Raw genomic sequence first — 16,252 nt, forward strand, 5'->3', positions numbered from 1 at the left:
TTTTGACACCATATTTTAGTTAAAAACAAGGGCACAGCTCAGGCCGATGCATTCTCTTGGGAGAAGTAAGCCCCATTCAGTTCAACGGGATTTGGTCCCTCCCTGCTAAATGCACTGCAGCCTTAGAAAACCTGACCTGAAAGAGTGAAACCAGAATGGAGGCAGGGTGGGCAATGTCTTGCCTCTCCCACCAAATTTAATCACTTACTTCAATGAGAGAATGTTTGCACTATAAATTAAAGTGCAAATCTCTTTGGTTCCACACTTTGTAATCCATTAAAGCTGAAGGAAACAGGATTGTCATGCATTAGAGAGGGCAAGAAGGGGAAACCTGCAGATTCAGTTCTTATAATTTAGCCCATTAAAAATGCTTAGACTAACAATATTTTTAGTACCAGCCGATCTCTCTCATCTCCATATCTGAGGGAAGTATCTTGAAGTGACTTTAGCAATCCTCTCTGCGAAGACTTATTTACTAAAAACTGTTAAAAAGAAATGTGTTGCATTTTAGCCAAACAATAATGGTACAAAATATGCTTTTCTTTCCAGTATTTAAGGGAAGGGTGCACCTCAGTGGGGCAGCACATGCTGCAGTGCAAATCCTAGGTTTGTTTGTTTATTTACAGAATATCAATTTTATATCTGATGAAATGGTTTTGCTGTTTTTGGAATTTGATTATTAGTTTTGCTGCTTTAGAGTTTGTTGAATTGATTTTAGCGTTTGCAGAACTTGTATTCTGTGTTTTATTCCGCTTTTATTGTGTGCACCTGCTTTGGTGGCTTAATTATGTGAAATGGTCTATAAATGTGTTTAATAATAATAATTTATTATTTTTAAAGATTTATAAACCTCTCATATAAAGTATCAGAGTACTGTACAACCCCCAATCCCACAAAATAAGTATATATGTATTTGTTCACCATGAGCAATATAGATAAAATACAATACCAAGAGATGATCAATAATAATTTAAAGTATAAGGCAACAAAGTCTTAGGTGGATAAAAGTCCTAAGCATGTAGCTAAAATAGTAGATTGTTGGTAGATTCCTTAACTTGAATGGCAATAAATTCCATATTAAGGATGACTTTAATCCTCGTCATCTTCAGGTAGGGCTGTAAGAAACCACTGCCTGAAACCCTTGGAAGCTGTCAGCCAATGGCCTTAATAAGTATGAGGCAGATTCCTGGGAGCTTCATTGTGTGTTACTGTTAGCATCAGTCTGTCTTGAGAGACAAGGGAGTGAAATATTTGTGAGGGGCAGGGAGAAGATTGCCCTTCCCAAACGGCACCCTCAACGATCACAGCCCTTCTGCACAGGCAATATAAAAAACTGAAGGCATGTCTGCAAAATAGGTTTGTGTCTGGAGCCAGAGAGAGGTCTTTTGTTTTGCTCTGAAGCCTAATTCCCTTTGTCTCTTGAGGTCAGTCAATAAACTCTGTAAAACCCTAAAGTGACTAAGGCTGGGAAGCAGCTGACAAAGAAAGACCCAGCCAAGCTCAGGTATGTTGCTCAGCCTACCTCCATGCTAATCTCTGTGCACACTTGGCTACTGAAAAACAAGCATGTCATTCTGCTGTGGGCAGGGACATCTAGGGACAGAGACAGAAGACCAATGGGTTGTATCCAATGGTAGTCCTACTCAGGGTAGACCCATCAAAGTCAGTGGGTGTGATAATTTAGGTTCATTAATCTCAGTGGGCTTACTCTAAGTAGAACTTTGTTGGCAACAACCCAATTACATTCTCTCTCTCTCAACACTTTTATATATAGAGGAAGTATTTGCATCTCAGAGGCCTAAATTGCCATTTTTTTGCTTTTACTGACCTCATGTGCCTGCAACAGTAGCTTGATATGTGCCATGTGGACATATCAAGCTAACAAAATAAAAGTGATGTGAAAATCTTCAGCTACTCAGTTTCTACGCATCCAGCTATTGTTAAAGGAAGAGGTAAAGGGACGCGGGTAGCGCTGTGGTCTAAACCACTGAGCCTCTTGGGCTTGCTGATCAGAAGGTTAGGGATTCGAATCCCCGTGACGGGGTGAGCTCCCGTTGCTCTGTCCCAGCTCCTGCCAACCTAGCAGTTTGAAAGCATACCTGCGAGAGTAGATCAATAGGTACCATTGTGGCAGGAAAGTGAATGGCATTTCCATGCACTCTGGCTTCTGTCACGGTGTCCTGTTGCACCAGAACCGGTTTAGTCATGCTGGCAACATGACCCCGAAAGTTGTCTGTGGACAAATGCCAGCTCCCTGGCCTGAAAGTGAACTTAACCATCCAGGTATCCTTTACCTTTAAGAGAGAGGAAAAGAGCCATTCAAAAGGAAGGGGGGAAACTGTCAGAGAAGAGAGAAGCCCTAGAAAGGGCTTCTTTCCCCCACTATCTATCCTGAATTTTCTTCCTTGCTGTTTCTACAATATTTACTGCTCCCAATACCCCCTCAAATTGCTTTCTTCTAGAAAAGAAATGTGCCGGTATTGTGTACCCTTGAGTGCCCCCAGAATAAGGCACTGCCCCCTCAACTCCTTGCAAATCTCTGTTTTGCTCTTTCTCACACAATCAGTATTTGATTCGCAAATGAAATTAAATAGCTCTGTATATAAACAAATGTATGGGGATCTCTCTAACCTTCCATTTTAAACTGTGATGTTGCTGTATCTCGCATGGCAGAATTAGGGGATGCAGTCTTCCCTGAGGCACTCGGGATTTTCAAGGTCCAAGGGCAGAGGCTGGGCGTTGTCCCTGCTGTGAGATGCTCAGCCATCATGCCTCTGCACCAGAGGAATCTTCACACTGGTACCTCAGGCAGAAAATCCAAATGGCAATGTTTCCAACATTAACACATGGCAGGGGGACAACTGAAGACTTTACACTGCCTTTCTAGAAAAGTACACAAGCCAGAAGTTCTCCAGGCCAAACTCCATGAAGTAAATACAAGGCACAAATACAAGATGGGTGACACCTGGCTTGAGAGCAGTACATGTGAAAAGGATCTAGGAGTCTTGGTTGACCACAAACTTGAAATGAGCCAACAGTGTGACGCGGCAGCTAAAAAAGCCAATGCAATTCTGGGCTGCATCAATAGGAGTATAGCATCTAGATCAAGGGAAGTAATAGTGCCACTGTATTCTGCTCTGGTCAGACCTCACCTGGAGTACTGTGTCCATTTCTGGGCACCACAGTTCAAGAAGGACACTGACAAACTGGAACGTGTCCAGAGGAGGGCAACCAAAATGGTCAAAGGCCTGGAAACGATGCCTTATGAGGAACGGCTAAGGGAGCTGGGCATGTTTAGCCTGGAGAAGAGGAGGTTAAGGGGTGATATGATAGCCGTGTTCAAATATATAAAAGGATGTCACATAGAGGAGGGAGAAAGGTTGTTTTCTGCTGCTCCAGAGAAGCGGACACGGAGCAATGGATCCAAACTACAAGAAAGAAGATTCCACCTGAACATTAGGAAGAACGTCCTAACAGTAAGAGCTGTTCGACAGTGGAATTTGCTGCCAAGGAGTGTGGTGGAGTCTCCTACTTTGGAGGTCTTTAAGCAGAGGCTTAACATCCATATGTCAGGAGTGCTCTGATGGTGTTTCCTGCTTGGCAGGGGCTTGGACTCGATGGCCCTTGTGGTCTCTTCCAACTCTATGATTCTATGAAATAAGAGCTGCACTATACCACACAGGATAACTTCCCAAGGGACAGGGCTTCTAGAGTCAATTTGTCTACCTCCCACCCGTCAGGGCTCCCAAAATTAGCCATTTAAGATAGTGCTCTCTTGCTCTCTGCCTTTGTGGGATCTTCAATCTGTGGACGCTTTAGAAACAACACGGCAAGAGCCACACTTGACTTTAGATCAGCGACATTTTATTGGCAGGACAAGCTGCATAGGCAATAATATCAAGGACTCTCTTGTCCCAGAGCGAACCAGACAGCCACTCGCCTCCTCCAAGCTGACCAAGTTCAGTGGTGCTGTGCAGCGCAGGCACAACGCATCTCCGAATCATGTGTCAGGTCAGGAGACCCAGTCTTATCCAGAATGCTAGATGAGGTTGTTTCAAATAGTGGTGGTTGGGGTTCCTCCCAAGTGGTGAGAGAGAAGAGAGAAGAGCTCTCCCACAAGAGAGTTTGCCGTCTCTACCAAACTCCCCTTGCAAAAGTGCTGCTTCAAGGGAGTGATGGGTTGACAGCAGGGCTGCCCCCAACACTTTGCTGCTGGAGACAAACAAGACACTGGTGCCCCCCTTCGTTCCACATACAGAAGCTGAGTGGACCAGGACCGTGTTTCAGTGAGGCACCTGAATCGCATTTTGAGGCTGTACACACTCCATACATTTAAGGCACATTTGGAGCACAGGGTCTCTTCCAACTCTACAATTCTATGATTCTGCCTCCCCCCCCCCCAAAAAAAAAAGAATCCTGGAAACCAGCTTGTTAAAGGTGATGGGAATTGTAGCTTTTGAGGGGTAAACTATGGTTCCCATAATTTGGGGGGGGGGTTAAAGGTATGGTGTCTAAACTGCCTCAGACTGGCAAGAGGGTCACATCCTGCAGAGTGCTTACCTGATGAAAGCAAGCTACTTTAGGGCAGGCTTATGGCACACGCAGCTCCAATCCCATGAAGGGCATTGCTGAGCCCCTCCAGCATCTGCCACCTGAGGCAGTTGCCTCACTGCCTCATGATAGTGCCTCAGTGAACTTGGGCATGCGCCACAGTCCTTTGCTATGTGCTGGTTCTGTGGCATATGCACAGGTGGGGGACGGCAGGAAAGGCTTCCTTGAAGGTAAAGAGTCTGGAAACCACTGAGCCAAGATGCTGAGTCTGAACCTGCAAGGTGCTGCTACCATGTTTCTTAAAAACAAAAGGCAGCCCCTGTTGTTTACCTAGAGCAGAGACTCAACTCCACCAGGGCTGGTCTCAACCTGCACATCTTCTCTCCACGGGTGGGACTCTCTCAACACCCCATTTGCACAGCTGTTCTGCTGCAGTGTGGAGGACAATTTTGTTAGCACTGTGCAAGAGGCTGCAGGAGACATAGATGCCTCAGTGTTCTTGGCCCAATACAATCCCCCACTGTCTCTTTCCTCTGTTTTTTTCTGCCTCACCAGCTGCATACCCCTAGAAGTTTGAGAACAGCTCAAGCTGCGGCTACTCTAGCCACTAGAGAATATCTTTAGACCTAGAAATCTCCCTCCAGTCTTGACCCTTGACTTTGGAGGTGAAAGGAGACTGCCAGAATGGAAAGTTCAAGGAGATTAAAGGCAGGATACAGCCAACATACAAACAGGCCCAGATTTCTAATGCCAGGATAGGAGTCCTGCGGGTCTCCAAGGGTGTCTGGCTTTTGCTGCTGGGGGCAGGAATGAGATGCATCTTCAGAGAGGAGCTGTGGACAATGGACCCTTATGCAAAAGCAAGGACCACCACTGCTTCTTAGTTGGGGTCAATTAGCACAGATGTCAGTAACCGTAACAGGACTGAATTCTCCCCTTCACTTCCTTCCTTCGACCCCCAACAATTGTATCAATATTATACTCTTTGTAGCAGGTGCTTAAAATTAGGCAAGGAGAAAGGTGAAGATGAACTGCAAGTAAAGACAGAGAGTTTATGCTAAAGGAATGCTCAAAGTGTGCTCTAGCTGCAGAGTAGCCCTAGGAATCTGCTAACTCTCCAAGTGATCACATCTTTTAGTTTAACACAAGCAAGATAGTGCATCCACTCACAGGGTCAAACATGAAGAGGAATGACTGGAAGTTCTAAATGAATCCTTTAGATGGAGAGACCATTTAGATGGACCTCCAGCAGCCAAAGCCTTTGAGGGAAGTTGGGCAAGGTACAAAAATGTTACTACTGGTAGCCAAGGGGCCTTGCATACACTTGGTGGAGCAGCCTCCTCTAGGCAGGGTCCACGGATTCCCATGGAACACAGAGAAGGTTGTGGGTGCTCAGAGAGCGCCGTCAGCTCTTCAGTTGTAGTGGGACATTGGTTACAGAGTCTGCAGAACACCACAGCAGTGTTTGTGCTCCATTGCAAGGAAGCAGGATCTTTCTGGAGATTTGATGCAGGGCAATCACAGGGTCCCAATCCCATCTCCATCTTGTGCTGCTGCTATGAGAGCTGGCAGAAGGGCTGGCACTCCCAGATTTGCCCACAAAGAGGAAACTCAGTTGGACCACAGCAAGCAAAGAGCCCAGGAGGTTATCTGCACTGTCTGCTTAGCCTGAGTCTCTTGCTTGTCACAGAAAGGCTTGAAATAATGATGCTTCATAAATACTGGAGGGTGGGGGAAATAAGAGTGTGATCACCCTGAAGCCAAGACACAGAAGTGGAAGGCGGTGGTCAGGGAACAGAGAACTCCAGGGTACAAGCAGCAAGACCTTCCTTGAACACAGCTTGGCTCCAGGCTAGCTCTCACACGACCACCTCTTTTTGCTCCTTGTCTACAGATTGTGGGGCATCTTTCCAAGGAAACCGGATACAAGAGCAGCAGATTCAGTTTCCACTTGGCACGCAAGGGGTTGGTCGAGGAGCAGTCACACAGGGGCAACATAATTCCCAGGGAAAGTGCCAAATTTGTGTGTTCTTCTAGAGACACCTAAGGTACAAACAAAGGCAAAACAAGGATCCCTGATGAAGGAAAAAGAGGCTCAAGGTGGCCCACCCTGCAGTGGAAACTTTTCCCAGGAGTGTCCTGGAAAAACCTTTTGAAATAAATATTGGCCTCTAAGGAAGCACTAATTCACTGCACTAATTAACTCTTCACTCTGAAGCACCAGCTTTCTTGGACACAGTTATGTCCTTCCATCCTGTTTTGGGGGCCTCTCCAGAACTTTTGGCTCTATTGCAGCTACTCAAGAGCATGATCTGGAGGGTAATGATTCTACATCACCCACGCCATGCTGGACTATTCAGTGGGTGAACACAGGGGAAAACGAAGGGACCTTCGTTCCAATGTACTTTTTGCCGTTTCTAGGCTCCAATTAAAACATGGGCATGTGGGCAGTGACCAGTGCCAGGTAAAAGGTTTGCATCATAGAGATGCAAGGGTAGAGCATCATACTCAACAGGTATCACATTCCTGCAAGCCAAATGCCAAGTTTGATACCTGAAACTGAGGTCTGTCTGATACTGATACTCTGGCATGGCTTGCGCATCATGGCAAGACAAAGCATGGATTACCATGACCTGACAAATGTGCTGGCTCCCAGAGAGCGCTGGCACCCACTTTGCTCTTCCCTGGGCACACGATGGCAGGGAAGCAAAGGTTAGGCTTAGCATCTTGTCCAAACTTGGGATCACAGTTAAAATATCTCCTCCTTAACCATGACCTGTAACCATAGGATAAACCTTGGCTACAGATTGTGGTTAAGAAGGAGAGAACTGAGCAAGGATGCCAGCTTTGGATGACATGCCTTATAAGCCAAACCTTGGCTCCCATGCTGTGATGGGCTGACCTCCAAAGCCCAAGGAGGACCTCCTTGGCAGCCAGCACCTTCACACGAAGCCTGGCATGCAAAAGCAGCCGGAGTCACGATAGCCTGTTCCTAAGGCCATTGGTGGCCAGGGTGGGAGGGAAAGGAGAGCTTCAAGGCCCCAGAAAAGCAGCACACACCCCAACCCACTTTCCAGTGCTAGGATGGTACAGTCCTCCCCCGCCCCACAAATTATAGCGCCAAGACACACCCACAAACCAGCCATCATCACATTGCTGCATGACATCCACTTGGTCCCCTTCATGAAGCTCCAGCTCATCCTCATTCTGGGGTCGGTACTGATAGAGAGCCTGGTATCTGAAAAACAGAAGCCACTTCGTGAGCCCACCTCCTTCCGGATTTATTTAAGTGAAAGCACAGCCTGGTGTAAGGTTGGCCTTGGAGCTGGGAAACCAGGGTTCAAATCCAACTCTCAGCCTACCTACCTGACGTCACAGGGTTGTTGTGAGGATAAAATATGGAGGAAGGGGGAGGGAAAACAAGGCATGCCACCTTGGGCTCGGGGGGGGAGGGAGGTGGGCTGCAAGCATAATCATAAATTAAATACAAATAAATAAAAGATGTGTATTTTTTTTAAAAAAAGAAATGTGCCTCAAACAGTAAACACTTCAAAAAGCACATCAAAGAATAAGGAGAGGACATTTTTGTTTCCCATTTCCACTCTGCAGGCTGTGTGGATCAGAGCCAGTGAACTGTGCTTTGCACATGGAAAAGGAATGTGCCGAGGCAAACACTCTGGGCTGCCCTCCGCCCCATCGCCTTCCCTCCTGACTGGGGGGGGGGAGGGGGAAGAGTGCTGCCGCTAGGAGATGCGGAGTCGTCTCTGTCTTCTCCAGCAGGAGTTTGCAACGCTTGGAAAGGCCAGCCAAGGCACAGCTAGAGCAGCCAGAGGCTTCGCTTCCTCAGGCACTGTGCGAGCCCCTCCGAAAAAGGGCCTTGTTCCAAGCCACAGTCCAGACACTGTCCCTGGCTGGCACCCCAGGGGGCCGTCTGCAGCCAGCCCTCCCCATGGGTCACTGCACAGGGAGGGAGGGAGGGGCCTGGCCAGCTGCCAGGTGGAGGAGCACCCCCGCTTTGCACTTCCCAGCCCCTCGTCACCAGCCTCACTTACAGGGTCCACTGCGCACTGGAGGGGGGCGCACATGAAGAGACGTGTTCAGGGCTGCGTGGCTGGGAAGCTCCAGGAGCAGCTGCCTGTGGAGAAAGGAAGGGGGAAAGGGGAAGCCGTGGGGAGGACACAGGGAGCCACCTGAGCCAGAGCTGGGGGGGGGGAGCAATGGCACCATGTCCTGAGCCCTTGGGCAGGAAGTGCTGTAAAATGGGGACACGTTGCCTCTTAGGCATGGAGACCGGGAGGAAGGGACTGCACCTGGAGACCTTAAGCAAACTTAGGAACCATAATGCCTTTGGTCTGCTGCAGAAGCACTACAGAGAAGCAGAGAAACACCTGTGCTAGATTATGTTACTGTTCGGTGGATTTGTAGCTGGTAGACTGAGCCCCAAGACATGGGGCAGACATGGAACTTCAAAGTGCTGGTGGCTGAGTGAAGGCCAACAGCCATGAGGGTCTGAGGAATGGAGACGGAATATTACCATCTCTCTAGCTTACATTATTCATTTTAACACAGAAAGTGGAATCTTTGCCCTTAAAGATCAGCTTTTTGAGGACAGATGTTGTTTCTGCTTCCTCTAAAACAGAAGTGCATTTGCCCTCTCTGACATCACTTCTCAGGCCTTGGAGCTGAAGCCCCAGCACCTTGGCAGGGCTTACTAGCATCAACGCCTGTCCTGGGTCTCTGGCCGCCATTTTAGTTTCCCACAGTGCCTGGATTGGTGCTACACTGGGCGGGGGGAATTTAAATGGCTGCCTACCCCTGTCAAGGCCACGTTCGCTCATGACTGAGTGTCCACTGACATAGGAGGCCCATTGCAAAGCTGGTCTGGGGTCTTCAAACTGCTTGCAAAGCAAGGATATGGTGGGTACCTACCACTGCAGGTGGGGGGAAAGGAAAGGAGAACTGAGGGGAGCAGCCAGGGCCTCACCTGCGGTGGGAAGACGCCTCGTGGTTGTGGAGCCAAGGTGGGGGCAGCCGGCTGCTCAGGCTCCTGAGTCTGGAAGGATGAGGCTGGCGATGGGCTGCTCTTGGATGTTTTGATAGGGCTCTGGCTGTGGGGACTGAAGGAGGCGGCTCTGGCTGTGCTCTGGGGCCTGCGGGGCACAGCCTCTGGGTGCTCGAACTTCGGGGATGCAGGGAAAGTGAATCCCGAGTGGCTCGAGGAATGCAGCACATCTGTGGCCTGGGAGCCCCGCAGGCCCAACGGGGAGGGGTTGAGCTGCCCCCTGCTGCTCAGGCCGGGGGAGTGTGGCTGGGACGGGGAGCCAGAAGGGGCCTGCAGGCCTGGAGAGGAAGGAAACTCCTCGGAGTTCTTCACTCTTGGCTCCTTCACCACCTGCACATAGTTGGCTGGGAAAATGCCCTGGCGGTTGGTGCCAGAGATGCGGCCCTCATACCAGTTTCCGTCCACCCTGCGAAGCAGGCAGATGCGCTCGCCCTGGAAAGGAGGAGAAGGAAAGATCAGCACAAGGAAGCTCCTGAGGCTGACTAATTGGCCTGGTTAAGAGATTTCACAGAAATGTAGTGCTGGAAGGGACCTCAAGGGTCATCTAGTCCAACCCCCTGCAATGCAGGAATTCCAGCTGAAGAATTTCTCACAGGTGGTCGTTTCCTGCACTTTTGCAAGAGGCTAATTTAAAGCTGGAGCCTGACAGACCCACAAGCTCTTCCAGCCCAAGCATTTGCTGTTCTGCTCCACTCCTCTGGCCTGTTTGGTACCTTGAAAGGTTTAGCAACATCACCCCCATCACCCCCAGATGATGTCTTCCTATGATCGTCATACAGGCGACAGCTGTCTCCTGAAACACTAAGGACACTGCTCATTAAAACAACAACAACCCATATCTAACCTATCTATCTATCTATCTATCTATCTATCTATCTATCTATCTATCTCCCACCTGTTCTCTGTGGAGCATGCACACTCCCATTTTATTGCCAAGGCGGAGAGAGAGTGCCTGGCCCAGAAAGCTTCAAGGCTGAGAGGGGATGTGAAAGCTGCTCTCTCCAGTCCTAGTCTGACACTCTGACCAACACACCACATGGCCTCTTAAACCTAGGACTCTTTCTTGCAGCTGGTGACATTACGGGGTGGGAGGCACACTCTGGACAGGCTACATGGCGTGGTTAAGAGGTTGTGAAACCCACACGTAGAATATCACACAATGAGCATATGCACCTATGCTGTTGTTTTCCTGTGCATGCTTGCTAGGAGATCACAATTGGTTGGTCTTCCCTGCAAGTGTACACAGCGTGTTTAAGCAGCAAAACACAACAGTCAAACCCCTCACCAGTGATTTTACACATTGTAATCTGCACCCAACTTTCATGTAGGTTTATGCACCGCAGAAGCGTCTGCCCCCAAAGGAACTTCCTGGTGCATCAGAGAGAGCTAATCATGTCACACAGGTAATTCCAGGTCTTCAGGGCTCCCAGCTTTTCCTAGAAAATAAAGGTCACCCACGATCCTGCTGGGAATGTACTGCTTAACAGATAAAGGTATGCTGAGAATGGAAACTTCAGAGCAATGCTAAGTCCAAACTGGGCAGTGCTGGTGGTCTGTCGGGAGGAAGCTGCCAAATTTCCTCTAGCACCCCAGTAGGTTGTCAGAGGACCTAGCTCAATTTCATAGCTCAGTCCAGCAACAACAAAACTGACTTTATCATTGGCTGAACCAGCAGCCAGATGAGATTACGAAAAACTAGGCCTAACATTGGGGGAGGGGGAATCATATTTGGAAGTCCGTATTTTTACAAGGTTTCTCCTTGTGAAACCTTAATTGCCAATCAATGCAAAATTTTGGCTTCTCTGCAAAATAGATGAGTTTCTTTTTGTAAAAACAACAAGTTTCTAGTTCTTATTGAGTGTGACACATGTTCAGGCAGCATCCATAAAAAATCCTGTATTTAGGAACTGCACATCTCAGTTCTGCAGAGTGACCTGTCCCTCCATCTTACCTTGCTTCCAGTCAAGAGTCTTTGTCCCATAAAAACTCCACTTTCCCATATCTTTTTTCTTGCTATTATCCTGTTACACTTTGTAAAATACCACCAAATTAAGCACCAACTCCAAAAAAAAAGGTCAGAACAAAGTCTGTAAATTATGTAAAATCTAATTCACGTTCAAGCAAGCTATACAAAATGTTCTTTGTCTAATTTATCTTTCGTGCAGAACTCCCAGACGTTTTCTGGGGATGCGGACGGGGTTTGGTGGGAGTGAGTCAGCAACAGCAAGCAGAGTATTAATAGCCCACTCAGGGCCGGCTCTGCTGTTAGACAAGATGGAGGTGGCCTGCCTGTGAAAACAGATTTGGCGGTTTACCATGAAAAGGGGCACTGAAATTGTCAATTTATTGCATTTTTATTACATTTTTCATCACCATGGGAGACGCCGTTTGGATCTTCTGCCCGAGGCACTAAAATGTCACTGACTGTCTTGGAGCTCAGTTTTATGAGAAGCAGAAACAGACAACTGAACATCTGTTAGAGAGGAATGAGCTGGCCTGGAGCCCACGAGGCAGTGGGGGCAGCAGGCTCTGGCGCCCTTTGCCCTGGCCCCATCCTGAGCTGGAATTCCTCTCTCTGCCCATCTTTGGGCTTCCCACTCCCACCCTCACCCAACCCCCGCTCTTTTGCTTCGTTTTGTACCTTCCGAAATGACAGCTCCACTGCCAGGTCACCCTTGAAGTTGTACTGAGCTACGGCTTCTCCATATTCCAGGACTTGGACGGTGGGGGATTTGATCGGCTTGGGGATTTCTGTTGGAGGCAGGACCTATTGGGAAGACAAGCAGTGGCATGGCACAAGTGGTTCTGGATTCAGTCCTGCTCTGCAAATAAGCCCACACAAGTTACTAGTCTGTAAGATTTTACCAGTCTCCTAGGGGCTGCAGAGAAGGGACAGAGTGGTCCTTTCCTCCGTCTCCAGCAATTTGCTGCATGTTGTGCTGTTTGCCTTAAGTCCAGGGGTCAAGTGTGGTTGTCCAGGTCTCTCTCTCTCTCTCTTTATCTCTGGCCTTTGGGACTCGCCTCAGGCCACACCCCTCACTGGCTTGCTTTGTACCCTTTCTTGAATGTCTTTATCTGCCTAGAATGTGTCCCTGAGCTTATAATTATTATTAGATTTTCACATCATAGAGCATACTTAAAACTTACAAACGTAATCTGGTTATCACTTAGTTTTTCAATAAACAATGAAATTGAAGCTACCAGAATAAATAACAATAAGTAGGATTGTGTTAAAAGTTATAAAATGAAGGAAGTTCAGACAAATTGAGGGAAGTAAAAAAAATGGAATTAAGAAGTAATTAAGAAGTTTGAATGTACAACTTTGTTTTCTTTTTTTGTATTTGTAAACCAATAAAAATATAATAAAAAAAAGTTAACAAAGCTGAGGCCAAAAAAAAAATTTGAAAAAATTTGATTGTGTCCCTGAGCTTTGATAATGCATCTTGCTTGCCTCAAAAGAGGACTTGTGTGTGTGTGTGTGTGTGTGTGTGTGTGTGTGTGTGACTATGTGTAGGAACTAGCCTAATGCACAAGGGGAGAGTTAACGTCTATCACTCTGTCCTTGTTCTGCTTTTGGTCCTGCCCACCTCTCCCTTGTTGTAGCCCAGAAAGAAACGTTACTTTTGGCCTAAAAAAGCTTCCCCACCCCTGCTGTTTGAAGAGGGGGGCCTCTCTCCCCTCCATCAGCCTGTGCTGGGTGCAGAAGAGGGATGGAGTGCCTTGCCTCTCCCTCCACTGGCCCACTCCTTGGCGTGCCTGGAATTCCACGGCCTCTGCATGAATCCCGTGCCAACATTTCATTCATTCATTTATTCAGTCAGTCAAGCCAAAGTCATTACAAAATATAAAATACATAAAACAGAATAAAGTACATTGCACAATTAAAGTAATTATTAAAGCCAGACATTCTGCCAGGTAAGAGTTTGCTCCCCTGAAGAATCTAACTTATCCTCCTCACAGACATTTCTCCTTAAACCTGCTGCTCTAAAGGCACAACAGGCCCCTTTCTCAAAGGTGTAGGCCAGGGGTCTGCAACCTTTAAGACAAAAAGAGCCACTTGGACCCATTTCCGAAGGAAAAAAAACTGGGAGCCGCAAAACTTGTCATTATAAAAATAACTTTTTTGTCACTTTTTAATTATTTCTTTGTTTGACCCCTCAGAATTACTCCTCCTCATAGAAATAAACGTTAAATTAACAAGTTACCTTTTGTGTGTGTGTGTGTGTTCTTCACTCCCCTTCAAAACAGTGACCAGCGTACATGCCCCCTTTCAATGCAGTGACCAGCATACATGCCCCTTACAATGTAGCGGGCGGGCGGGAAGGTGACGTCGGGACAGTGCGTGACTAACGCAAGCACCACCCCCATGCGACTTCACAGCCAGTACAGTGCCCGCCACAGTGGGGAATGTCGGGGTGCACAATGCGCCTCCTCCCCTCGCTAGTATCCGCCCCGGAGCCGCGGCAAAGGTGTAAAAGAGCCACATGCGGCTCCGGAGCCGCGGGTTGCAGACCCCTGGTGTAGGGAGATCTGTTTCTTAATAAAAGTTAACCGAATACCCCACTGGGAGATTTACATCTTTGAACAAGGCTGCTCCTAAGTCCTCGTGGATTGGGCAAACCAGCAAGTAGTGAGTACAAATCCTCAGGCACACCACGTCCTCATAGGGGACGGGGCTATAGCGTTCTTCAGCTACGGCACAGACTGGAGCCCCAGGGCTATAAATAGGATATCTGCAATGCAGGTTGCAAAGTGAGGGCAAGGAATCTGAATGGGTAGTCCGGCATACAAAGGGGCACATTTGGACAGACAGGCAGAAGTGCAATCAGCACAAAAATCATGCTTTAAAATATGAGATTTCATGTGGTGAGATGCTATCTCAAAGTCTAATGAACTCAGACTGTCCAAAGAAAGGCCATACTTATCAATAACTAGTAGCATTTCCTGAATCCAATGGAATGGCTAAGACTCAACATCTCATTGAAAGTAGAAAGTACTAAAATGGGCCAAATCCCCTTTTTGAATTTTTAGTCAATGTATAATGCAAGGAGATGCACGCTGGCCATCACTGAACAAACCAAGAATGAAAGACTCAGTTGCCTTGGGGAGCTCAGAAATGGCACAAAGATATTTATTCTAGGGTTTTTCCAGATTCATTTTTTGAAGAGATCCCCATATTTGTGTGCCATAACAGATGTGTGGGATGACTTTGGCTTCCCAAACACATGCAAATAAGTGAATTCCAAGTCTTCCATCACTGGACTTAACATCAGAACAAGGAATAGATCACAGACCCCCTCAATGGCTTACATTTAGTGAGTCAAAACAGAAAAGGCTAATACTGGCAAGTGTGCTGTGTAAGGAGCAAAACCAGATCCTCCTTCCCAAATTCTAGGAGCCCCAGAAGCAGGTTGAAGCACATGACTGCTCAGATGCTTTCTCCATAGGAGTGAATGGCTACCACCTAAAGGAAAGTTAAGTGGTGCATCTGAAGATACAATTACTGTGGAAACAAAGACTCTCTCTTCCCCAACACTGTGTGGGGCCCAACCTTCACCCCACCCCACTAGGGGGTGGGAATACTCTGTGCCCCACTCTAGTACTCATTGTCCTCCCCCCCCCCGAATGTTTGTTAGTTTATATTAATCGTGGCCTTCAAAAAGGTACACATGGCAGTTGAATTCTACAGATTATCTGTGTCCTGTATGAAAACATTGTTCCTTTGCTTTGAAACACTCTGCCTGTTATTTTTCTTTTTACATATTCACTTCTTGCAGGATGCTACACGGGGCCACCTCTCTTCCTTCCTTCTAAGCTTAGTGCAAACCCTCCACTATTACGAAGCTCTTGGCTTAACCCCTTAGTCCTCATTGCCCAACTCAAGAGACGGCTGCTGCATGCCAGAGCCCATGCATTGCACCCAAAAGGTTCAATCCTCCAAGTATCTCCAGATCCAGCCGGGAAAGACTCCCACGGCCACACTGGAGTCACTGCCAGACAACACAGACGAGAGGGATGAAAGTATTCAGAGCAGCAGTGGTTCACTTTGTCCCTTGTTAACATTGAATCTCCCTCGCTTTGTTGCCCTCCTCCCCCTGCCAGAGCTGCTTGAATTTCGGCTGTAAGCTGCTTGGGGCAGGGACCTGGCATTTGTTTGTGTTACAGTGGTGCCTCGCAAGACGAAAAGAATCCGTTCTGTGATTCTCTTCGTCTAGCGGTTTTTTCGTCTTGCGAAGCAAGCCCATAGGAAATTCGTTTTGCAAAGCACCTCCAAAATGGAAAACTCTTTCGTCTAGCGAGTTTTCCATCTTGCGAGGCATTCGTCTTGCGGGGCACTCATTGTACTCTATAAACCGCCTTATGCACTGATAGTGCGGTGTTAATACCCAGAACACTGGAACTCTTGTTAGTGATCCTAGACTTGATCAACCCTTGAGTTTAGCTACCTGGGGTATATTATTATTATTATTATTATTATTATTATTATTATTATTATTAGCAAAATAATGGGACTGAAACAAAAATAGAGGATATTTTTGCTGAAAATGAGACCCTCTCCCACTACCACTAATCTTGCCTGTATCTAAAAGCAGATGGAGGTCCAGATTGCTAAAAAAAATTCTGCTATCTCCCTTCTCT

The 16,252-nt window shown here is 47.4% G+C and overlaps 1 protein-coding gene and 1 long non-coding RNA gene across 11 annotated transcripts in view; both read right to left on the reverse strand.

Moving 5' to 3' along the window:
• Nucleotides 1-806: 806 nt before the first annotated feature.
• On the reverse strand, nt 807-2,931 carry LOC309519919. The gene is made up of 2 exons (XR_014214066.1): nt 2,295-2,931; nt 807-2,259 (listed from the first exon to the last, which is right to left on the reverse strand). It is a non-coding gene; the product is annotated as an uncharacterized lncRNA (long non-coding RNA).
• A 911-nt stretch (nt 2,932-3,842) lies between these two features.
• SORBS3 (sorbin and SH3 domain containing 3) overlaps nt 3,843-16,252 on the reverse strand; it is a 79,118-nt gene continuing 66,708 nt past the window's right edge. For 9 of the 10 annotated variants that reach the window (XM_082200322.1, XM_082200326.1, XM_082200320.1 and 6 more), the window contains 5 exons: nt 12,255-12,380; nt 9,536-10,045; nt 8,604-8,686; nt 7,683-7,789; nt 3,843-6,594 (listed from right to left, as the gene is read on the reverse strand). In XM_082200322.1, the coding sequence (XP_082056448.1) occupies nt 6,533-6,594; nt 7,683-7,789; nt 8,604-8,686; nt 9,536-10,045; nt 12,255-12,380 (888 nt within the window). In that variant the 3' untranslated portion in view covers nt 3,843-6,532. The remainder of the gene's footprint in view (nt 6,595-7,682; nt 7,790-8,603; nt 8,687-9,535; nt 10,046-12,254; nt 12,381-16,252) is intronic. The other variant, XR_014213837.1, reaches the window with a different exon arrangement.

The sequence above is a fragment of the Podarcis vaucheri genome, assembly GCF_965113315.1.
Source record: "Podarcis vaucheri genome assembly, chromosome: 15".
Taxonomy (NCBI): Eukaryota; Metazoa; Chordata; class Lepidosauria; order Squamata; family Lacertidae; genus Podarcis; species Podarcis vaucheri.